General features: G+C 37.7%; 1 protein-coding gene across 7 annotated transcripts in view; it reads left to right on the top strand.

Annotated features, from left to right (window-relative positions):
- The first annotated feature begins 1,244 nt into the window (after positions 1–1,244).
- Positions 1,245–10,897, top strand: part of LOC103722508 (G-box-binding factor 1-like) — a 34,243-nt gene continuing 24,590 nt past the window's right edge. For 2 of the 7 annotated variants that reach the window (XR_003388611.2, XR_003388609.2), the window contains exons 1-8: positions 1,245–1,587; positions 1,807–2,187; positions 2,265–2,351; positions 2,441–2,592; positions 2,716–2,773; positions 3,120–3,168; positions 3,251–3,525; positions 3,704–3,781. Coding sequence is in view for 4 of the 7 variants with exons in the window: in XM_039116743.1 (XP_038972671.1) it covers positions 1,870–2,187; positions 2,265–2,351; positions 2,441–2,592; positions 2,716–2,773; positions 3,120–3,168; positions 3,251–3,525; positions 3,704–3,781 (1,017 nt within the window). In the remaining 3 variants the exon portion in view is untranslated. The other 5 variants (XR_003388610.2, XM_039116743.1, XM_008813096.4 and 2 more) reach the window with 4 other exon arrangements.

Here is a 10,897-nt window from a genome sequence, read left to right as displayed (position 1 = left end):
AGCATCGGAGGGCCGGCGCCGAAAACCCCGGCCACCGGCTTTTTTGCAGGTCCCCCGGAGAACACAACCCGCCGATGTACCATCCACACCGGAACTTCTCTCCCTCGGCCAATGGTCACCCTCGGGTCCAATTTCCAGCAATAAAAACTTTTAATCATTATTTAACCAAAAAAATCTAACAAAAAATACCCTTGATATATATTGAATGGGTGGAGTCTCAAATAATCTTCCGTGCGAAAAAAATCTTGAAGCATAGATTTCAAAGCACCGTTAATATATGACCTATAGTTAAAGATGATCAACTACACAAATCTCAAAGCACTTTAAAACTCTCCATTTATTCATCTGCATAGATCTCAAAGCATATTTAGTATATAGCGCATGGTTAAGAATCACCCCAAGCTCATAACATTCGGATCCTCTTCATTTATCTATATGGACAAATCTTAATGCATCTATAGTATACGATACATAGTTAAGGATCATCTACCATGCAGATCTCAAAAGCATTCTAAACTACTTTATTCATCCTTCTGCACATATTTCAAAGCATGCTTAGTATATGATCCATAGTATAAATCTCAAAGCACTTTAAACTACTTTTTTTCGTCTTTCTTTACAAATTTCAAAATATTTTAAATATATGGTTCATAATTAAGAATCGCACACCACATAGATCTCAAAATACTTCCAATCATTTTCTCTATTTGTCCACTCAAATAATAATTCATGGATGTTTGAAAAGAACGAGGATAGTATGGTTATTTACAAAGATCTTGTGTGGTCGAGAAATTCGAAGGATCATTTTAAAATAATTTTAAAATTTAAAAAATTGATGTATAATTTTTTAAAGTTGAAGAGGCATCTGGGACGCACCCAAAGTTGAGGAACTCGGAGGCTTCTTTTTCATTCTTAGACTATTTCCATTCTATTGGCCGCACCTATTCTAGAATTGGGTATCAGCCATTGTAGAAACAAAAAAAAAGAAAAAGGTTTGGAGGAACTGGGGCTACAATTTTTCCAAAGAAAGATTCTCCAAACGGTCGTGCTGCTTGGTCAGTCGGAACGACCGCGACTCAGATGGCAGGCGCCCAAATCGGCTGGCTGTAGCAGATCCGGACCGGCTTTTCCCACTCCTCCGCGCTCGTGTTCAGGCTCGAGCACCGAGCAGGCGGGCAAGTTTCAGGCTTCAGCCCCTTCTATAAAATACCAATAATAATACTAATAAAAAACACACACCGAGCAAGCGAGCCAGTGGAGAGGGCCTACCGCTCCCGCCTCCTTCCGACCCAATAAATATCCACCGCATGTAAGCGTCTCGCTCGCCGCGTCGGTCCTCCAAACCCTAGCTCGCTCGCGCGGTCCACGAGCAGCAGCAGAGCCAAAGCCCCACCTGGACGGAGACCCCTCGACACGTATCCCGATCTGGCGGGTTAATTACCAGCCAGCGAGCCTCCATCTCGCTCTCTCGGATTCCGTCCACGACGAATCCGTGCCCTAAACCTAATCCACCTCCCGAGATCTCATCTCATCTCTAACCTCCGCTGTTCCATTCTTTCTCGGTTAAAAGAAAGCAGAAATAGAAGGGTCGGTTGGTTCCCACCGCCAGTTTGTTTTTTTTCCAATTCTTGTTCCGACCGGAAAATCCGCCGCTCTTTTCTTCTTTTCATCGCCAGCATCTCAATTTCTCGTTGTTTTCCCCTTTCCATTTTATCTTTTCTTTTCCTTTCGAGAATTTTTCCTTGACAAAGTTATTATGTTACTGATATTCTACGTGGGTTATTCTACTTGGGTTCTTCTGTTCAGTTGGAGGAGGGAAAAAGAAAGAAAGAAAGAAAGAAAGACGGAAATTGGAGGTAAGATTACCGGATGGAGTCTACAGAAGAGACCGCCACCGTCTCCGAGAAGCCTTCCAAGACTGAAAAGGCGGCTACTTCACCTGCTGCCGCGGTGGCTCCTCCGTCGCCGCCTCAACAATCCGCTGCGCCAGCGCAACAGCTACCGCCGCCGACAACCCATGCGTACACCGAATGGGCGGCATCTCTGCAGGCTTTCTATGGAAGTGGAGCTGCGGCCGCCGCGGCGGCGGCGGCGGCGGCGGCTGCGGCGGGAGCTGCTGCTACTACGCCTCAGGCCTTCTTCCCACCCTCTTCCCCTTCTCCCCATCCTTTCGTCTGGGGAACTCAGGTGAGTGGCTTAATTCTTTGCATTTCTTCCCCAAGAAGAATTCTTTCCTTGTATCTAAGGATTCTTCTTCTCTTTAGCATCTGATGTCGCCTTATGGCACCCCGATCACATACTCCCCGATGTATCCTCATGGAGCGCTGTATGCTCACCCTTCCGTGGCGGTGGTAAGCACGAAATCCTTTTTGCTCATCCCCTGTTTCAGTTGTTAATTGGCCTGTTGATTGACGATTGGATTGCGGTGTTGTTTTGCTAGGGCGTGGGTTACCCGACTACTGAGCCATCAGATGGGAAGGACAAGGGCTCGGCAGCTAGCAGGTGGAGTTCCGGGAATGCTGGGGGTTCCCCAGGGAAGTCAGGGGATGGCGGTAAAGTTACTTCAGGTTCTGCAGATAGTGCATCCCAGAGGTGAAATTTGCTTCCGAACTAGTCTGATTAGTGAATGTACTCCTATGTTGATTGTATTCAGATTATTAGTGCTCTAGATCTGTTGTTGTGATGCATTGGTTTGGTTATTTGCTTTTTAAGCAGTGGTGACAGTGGAAGTGAGGGCTCGTCGGATACAAGAGATGATAACACTGAATCAAGAGTATGCAAATGTTTTTAGTTTATACTGTTTCTCAGTGATGTTTCTTGTTTTGTTAGAAATTCAATAGAGTTTATTTGGGTCATACCATATCACCTCTTTCTAAGTATAGTACGCTAACATATGAGTCTCTTTCATGGGACGCCTGTATTTTTGAAGCTCCAAAGTCAAAAGCTTAAATTAAAAAGCAACTTGACTCTCGCTATAAATCAACTTTAACCACTACTCTTCTTAAGTCAAACGAAATTAGGTGTCTTTTGGTGCTTCTTTGTTGGTATTCTGTCTGTCATGACTCATTCATTAAAAAAGCTCATTGATCTTCTTAAGATACATTTGTTTTAATATTCAGGACTTATCAGCATCAAAAAAGAGAAGTTATGGCAGTATGATATCAGAAGGTGTGTTCTGTAGTAGAAATTCTTATTGCTTATGCTAAATTCAAATGTATATTGACATAAATATCTGCTTGGGTTGTCTCAGTAGAAACTTCACAGCCCATAATTGCTGCCCAATATTGTGGCACTACTGTTGAACCATCTTACTCTAGTAGGGGAAGATCTGCAACAAAGCTGCCAGTTTCAGCACCAGGGAGGACGACGCTAACTGGCCTTCCAACTAACTTGAATATAGGGATGGATCTATGGAATACTTCCCATGCTGGAGCTGTACCTGTTAGAGCTAGACCTATGGGAGCAGGTGTTGCAATGGCAACAGGGAGACGGAAGGGGGTCACAGCTGAACAGCAGTGGATACAGGTAACACCTACTAGATTTTTGCTCAAATTATGGATTGTATACATGCATTATATATTTTCATTTTCTTCATTAAGTGGAAAGGTTCAATTCTTTGTTCGATTTTTGAAAATTGTATTCTCTCTTTTGCCTTGTTTAGGTTTTAGCTCTTTTTGTCTACTGATTAGTCCTATTTTGGCAGGATGATAGGGAATTGAAGAGGGAGAGAAGAAAACAGTCAAATAGGGAGTCAGCAAGGAGGTCGAGGCTACGAAAGCAGGTATTTTTTCCCCACTTCCCTCTAAATGCTTTCGAGGTCAAAAGGAAGGAAGAAATGATTTTACCATTTAATTATTTTTTTTTGCTTTTTTGTTCAAAAGTGAGGTCAAACAACATATTTATAAGCATATCAATACACTTCTTAGTGATTTCTACAGTAAACACAAGGAGAGTGTTTTTTTACAAGATGTAGAGATTAGATGCGTCAATGCTAGGATGATGAGTCCTGGCAGGAGTATTCTGAGATTATAGAAATGGAGAGAATAATTCTAAGAGTTTTTGATGGTGTTATACTCAAGGGGCTTAAAGTTAAAAGAGAGGATGGGGTGGGTGGCTATGCAAAAGGGTGATACATTTTGAGGAGGCTTAACAGTTGATATGCTTCAGTAAGGAAGATAACATGTTGTATGGTTTAAGATCATGCAATGAAGATAAAAAAATTTTGCTCCATTTTGGTTAGATAACTTGTCAACAAAAATTGAAATTTTCCAGCTAGATAGTTAAAACCAATTGGCCAATTTAATGATGTGTTCAGATCATTTTGTAGTACTTCTGTGATATAGATTAAGCCAAAACAAGCTGTTTTTTTTTATTTTATGTTTTGCTTTCCATTTTTGGTTTGAGTTCGTAAAAATGTTGAAATATCTTTCATTTAAATGTTTTATTCAAATGAGGTCCTTACATTATGATATGCACGCATGGAAAATTAAACTAGGCTGGTTTAGTTGATTGATGTAATTTTCTAAATGTACTTGTAAAAGATGAGGAGTATGCTAGATGAAGGGATTGAAAACACTCTGGGTTTTAATTTTAAGAATAAGTGACATCTACTAGTTGCATGAGTAGTCATGCTACCAATATTCTTTGTGAATTTGTCATAGTAGAAGCTAAAAAGGCATTGTGATCAATCAATCATTAGGTGAGTAACAATGATTTCTACAATTTAGTCTTCATGCAAGGAAGCAATTTGAGCTTTTGTAGATAATTGATGAAAAGAATAAGTTACTAATAAAATATAATGACAACATATATGATCAAAAATTGAAGTCTGATATTGGATAATCTCAAAGAATATACGGGAGTACTAGGACAAGCGCGATAAGTATTACCAGAAAGATGGAAGCCTCCAAGGGCTACATCTAATCTCTTTGTTTTTTTGAATCATTACAAACGCATTGACTATAAATGTTCCAGAAGAGGCCTCTCTGTTTGTGTTTATTTTCACATAGTGTTGGTTGAGGTGCATGGAATTTTATGAGAATGCATGTATCATGAAGTTTTGATTTAAGATTAATGGTCAAATAGATTTTCTAAGTGATGATTGCTTCACTAACCTTGCTTCCATTATATGGAACAATGGAGGTGTTACTAGAGGTGCTCTTGTTAAAGTTTGAGCAGGATGGATGAGACAGGGATGTTGCTCTGATGTCATGTGATCTTAACTTGAGTTTCAAGCTTAAAGGAATCAAAAGAAACTTTTAAGACCAAATCTGTTGAATATAAATGCAGATGGCCCAAATTGACACTTGGTTGTGATTTACAAGATATGACTTGGTTAAACTTTTAGCATGGTTTTGACTATATTTGATGTTGTATGGAATTTATTCATACTGAAGCTGTTCTTCGTGACAGTTACTTGAGAAAGGGAGCTTGATATTTTGTTCCTGCTAGCCTGTGATAAAAAAAGGGTTCAACCTCACTTCCATTAACCATTACTTCCAGCTGGAGTGAGGAGAATAAACTTTAGAATTTGTTGAAAAACAAGTCCAACTATTGATTTAATGATGGTTTTAAGTGGAAACCTTAGATTTCAAGAATTAAGGTCATTGGCAGAATATATGACAGTTGTGTAGCCTACTATGCTATTATATTTCTTCAGAAATCTGGACAAGATGCCGATTTTTTTTTGTAGTATTACTGCAAAACCTTAAAATATGAATATATTATTGACTTGTCACATTATAAGCTACCTTAAAATGATCTTGTGTAATGCCCTTTGGAAGTGTGAACTAAAACTTGGTCGATAAATTTTGTGGAAAAAAGTATAGGCTTTTGTTTGCCTGGTGCAGCTTTAAGTTATATAGTTTCGTCACTTTGTGTCATTGAAGGAAGTGTGATCTATTTTGTCTCAGCTGGACTTTGAATCTCTTGATGCATTCCTGAGACCTCACTCAGTTTTCTGTTTACTTTCAACCTTTTCCTATTTGATGGATAAGAGAGTTCCCATCTTTCTTGTTCTATTTTCGTATTAATGCTGTAATTAGTTAATGTAAAAAAATACTCTCTTTTTTTCTGTCTATTGCCCTTGCTATATGTTGGTAAATGTGTTGGTGAAAGGGCTTTTACTTTGCTTTAGCTATTTGAAAGGAGATTTTGAAGAATGGTTTTTAGAAGCTTTGGTGCATAGAAATCTAATAGCTTGGGTGTTTTATGCTTTGTACATGTATGGAATTTTGCAACATCTTAAAATTTTTAGAAACTTAGTGTGGAGTTAAAGATAACCTTAGCCTTGCCGATGTAGTTGGAAAGAATGGTTGCCGGGGAGAGGGCTACCATCTTGTTATTTGAGTAAGGTTTTGTTTTTCTAGAGAGGCTTAGGAGCAAGGAGTTACTAGAGGTCAATTTGTTTTAAGAAAGTTATGGAATCCAACGACTAAGGAGGATTTGTGGATAAAGGTAATAAAGAAAAATTTTACATTTGAGAGAGATGGGCTTAGGTATTTGCAAATGTTTTGCTTTTTTGGTAGCAGATTATCATTGGAACATGGACGTGTAAAAAAGCTTTTGAACTCATCAATCTGGAGGGGCTCCAATATTAGGTTTTGGCTTGCTTTTTGGGATAAAGGTGAATAAGTTTTGAGTCATCTTCTTGAAGCTGGTTCTTTCCTGAGATGGGGATTTTACTTGAAGAGAGAGGACAGTGATGAGTAAATCATTTAAAAGTGAACTCTAGAAGTTTAAGCTACACTATCTTGTTTATTCTTCTGGTTCAGCTGGAGTTGGTTGTGTGCCAAGAAGGTTCATTGGATATAGAGGTGGAATTCTAATAACAGCATCTTTGTTTGATGATTTTATGGATTTTGGATGATGGTGCCTGTTGCAGAAGGAGAGGAAGGTTTGACATTCATTCACATTATCTGAAGTTCAAGTGCATTTGGGCATTTGAACTGACGACAATTTCAATAGGAAGATCATTCAATCATATTATAGGTGTCTGAAGATTTTGTTTCCCACTATTTGTTGTATAGGCTTCAATATCTCATGCCTTTTGGACAGAGGGTACTAGGTAGCTGTATTTTTGGCCTCATGTTTTAGCCTATGTAATTGGAAGTGTGAAGTTATAATGTTGGAATGCCAATGAGGCAACAGTTTTGTTGTGTTTATTGAATTATTGAAGTATGGGGTAACATGGGTTTACTAGAAGAAGTTTGCTGGTTATGTGCCATGTATTTTTTTGTGGTAACGAGAGAAACCAAAAATCTCTTTACTTGACATTGGGTAATCACATACTCTGGATCCGTGATCTTCCCTTGGATCTTTATCTAGGGTGTATTTGGTTCGAAGGAAGTGGCAACCCTGACATGGGGTTTCGGCAGAAGTTGCCACTTCTGTGTGTTTGATTTTGGGTTTTGGCAGAAGTTGCAACTTTTGTGTGTGCAATTTTGTGGAAGTGGGAGAATCTCATTGCTGAAATTAAGCCTTAACCTCACCAAAAAGTGACTTGTCTGGTCCAACTAAACAAATTTTGTGGAAGAGAGATGTCATTTGTGCAAGTGAATGCGGGCACTTTAAAGCACTTAATCCTATTAATCAAAAGATTGATCTAGCATTATAATGGTCCTGAGTTGACACATGGAAATGAAAAATGAATCAACACGCGCTAGCAGGTCAAAGTAGAAATGGAGCGTTAGTGAAGGTTCAAATTAATTATAGGCATTACTTATTACATGATATTACTGTGCATTACAATTCCTACATTGTCAATCTTTTATCGGTCAAATGAGCCCTTAAGTAAATAACAATAATTGGAGCTTCAGATTTTTTTTTTTGTGTGTGTGAAATGTTTTATTATGTCATTCTTTATATCCATCTTTCATGTACTAATCCATTCATACTTCTTCCTATTTTTCTAGAGAGAAATATCTGTTAATGGATTAATGGAACAATATTTGTTCTCTTTAATTTTAGTGAAAGGTATTCGTTCTTGTTATTCCAACTACCCGAAGATGGTCACCAAGATGACATCCGTAAACTACTTCCCTAATGCATATCACTGCCTTAAGAACCAATGATAATATTTCCAACAATTCCACCTAGTAGTGCTTTGTACAAGATTTTGCCCCCACGTCTCTAGGTTTGCATTTTGTGGTGCACCTTATATTCAATGCTGAAGTTATTCATCTAATAGAAGCTTTGACTTTTGTTAGATTCAAACATTTCACTCATAAATAAGAACATCTATATAAGTCTGGCTTTGACGAAAGAGCAAAAAACATGAGGTTGAGTGAGAGAAGTCAGTAAAAAATAAATAACCATATAATATTTGATGAGCTTTGTTCTGTTTGGGGTTAGCTTCAAGGACCTATCATTTGGCAATGAGAGGTACCCATGTTTTTCAAAATGACTACCTTAAAGGATATGGCTTATGACTATTGTAACATAGTTGTATAGAGAACTATATGACAATCTTTCAGTGATAGTGGTTATTATAATTGTTAGAAGTTATATAATGGACATAATGGTTGGGCCATGGCCACTATATGAGTTATGTTTTGTCATGATTTTGATAGCTGTTATAATTATCATGAGGATGGTGTATAATGGTCATGGTGGTCATAATTTGATATTGCATTATGCCATGGTTCAGTTCTTGTCACGATTGCTATATGGATGCTTTATCATGGTCATAAAGGTTGTAATTTCATTTTACAGTTGGCTACAAAATTTAGGACTTTGTATATTATTGGTTCTAACATATTTAGATGTTTCATGTTTGGATGATATGATATCCATAGTTACAGCATTTCACTGCTATCAGCCATGATTTGTGATTTTGATGACTTAGGCCCTATTTGGGGGAGCTTTTGGATGGCCAAAAAGTACTTTCTGGCCCTCTAAAAGTACTTTTGGATGAAAAAGGGTGTTTGGTAAAAATTTCGGAAAGCTGTTACAGCTTCTCGATAAAGCTGAAAACAGCTTTCTAGGAGAAGCTCCATTTTGGAGCTTTCCGAAAATGCTGTTTTTAGCTTTATCGGAGAGCTATTTTTTTACTAAAATACCCCTATTTAAAAGTTTATTTTTCTTTCCAAAATTTTCTATCCCATGCCTCTTCCTTTTCCTCACCGTTCCCTCTCTCTATCTCTCCCTCTCTATCTCCTTCTCAACGCTGCTGCCCCTGCTTTTTTTTCGTTCTGTTTTGGGAGGCAGCTCGTGGCTGCCCATGGTGGCAGCCACCACCTGTGGCCGCCTTCCCGGCCGCCGCTGTGGCCTGTCGCTCCGGCGAGCCGGCACCGACGTCCGGCTCGTTGTTGCGATCCACCATAGCCGCCGGGCGGTGGGAGGTAAAACAAACAAAAAAAAAGAGGAAGGGGCAGCCATGGCCGCCGCCTCCCCGTCCCGGCCCCCTCCCGCGGCCGCCGCGGCTCGAGCCCCTTCCGGCGCCGCTCGCCTCGCGGGAGGAGAAGAAAGGAGAAGGGAAGAGAGGAAGGAAGGAGAAGAGAAGAAAAAAGAGAAGAAAAAAAAGAAGAAAGGGAAAGAATAAATAAATGCATAAATAAATATGTATATAAATGAACGAATAAATAAATAAATAAATAAATAAGATAATAAATAAATATATTTCAATGAAATAAAATAATAAATAAATAAAAATATTAGTAATTATTTAACCAATTATATTACCTAGCTAAAAAATTTGTTAGAGAGATAAATGGTCATTAGAAGGGTAAAAAATTAATTTACACTAATAATTATAATATTTTATATATTTAATATTGTATTATACTATAAATATAATATATATTACATTATATAATAATACATTAATATGTTATGTTAAATAATTTAATATTATGTTATATTATGAAAAATTAATTTACTCTAATAATTATATTACTATTATGCTATGCTATACAATGTCATATTACTATATTATAATAATATTATTTTACATTACAGTAATAGTATACTATATCGTATATTATGCATTAATATATGTTATATTTATTATGCTCTGTTGTATAATACTATGCAATGTCCTTTATGGTAATTTTGTCATACAAAAGTACTTTCTTAGTTTGTTTATTAAACACATGTTAAAGCGCCACAGTACTTTAGAAATGTAGTTACCAAACAACAAATAACTTTTTATAAAAGCTCTACTTCAGACAGCTCTACTGCCAACAGCTCCCCCAAACAGGGCCTTATTATGACCATCGTACCTCTAAAATTTAAAAAATAATGAACATAGTTTATATTTTCCATTAGTTAAAGAACAATTTGTAATAAATTTATAAATTAGACCATATTTGGCATTTTTTTTCTCATTTACCATTTTTAAAAACAAAAATATGACAATCAAGGCAAGGAATGTGTTTAGTATTTCTATTTCTACCTGTTGTCAGGATATTTTGATAAAATGAAAGAAAAAAATTGTGCTTTTAAAATTTTTAAAAATAAAACCACCCATGAGGCAGTAAGTTAGTAGTCTTGGTTTTGTTTCAAGCACCCTTCAAACTCTCCACTTGAGTGCATCCCTTACTCTCCATCTCCTCCCCATCTTTAAGCTTACCTGATGTATGGGACCCAAAGTGATTTACTGACCCATTCTCCTGTCTCGCCATTGGAATTTCCATCTTTTCCTTTGTGGCAATTCTCATATTTGTTTTCTTCCTTCCTCTTTTTCTTCCTCTTTTGCCTTAACCTCCTTTTATTCGTCCCTTGTGTGGTAGTTTGCTTCTCCAATCCAAGCCCTAATCCCAACTGAAGCCCCAATGTCAACTGAATCCCTTCACTGTATTCAGAAATCCAAATTCTCCATCCATTTTCTTCTTCTCGAACCAACCCTGGCCATAGTTGCTCCTAGTATCCATTTGGATATGTTCCTAAGATCTGAACT

Source organism: Phoenix dactylifera, unplaced genomic scaffold, assembly GCF_009389715.1.
Source record: "Phoenix dactylifera cultivar Barhee BC4 unplaced genomic scaffold, palm_55x_up_171113_PBpolish2nd_filt_p 000130F, whole genome shotgun sequence".
Classification (NCBI taxonomy): domain Eukaryota; kingdom Viridiplantae; phylum Streptophyta; class Magnoliopsida; order Arecales; family Arecaceae; genus Phoenix; species Phoenix dactylifera.
This window is presented reverse-complemented; position numbering and strand designations above follow the sequence as displayed.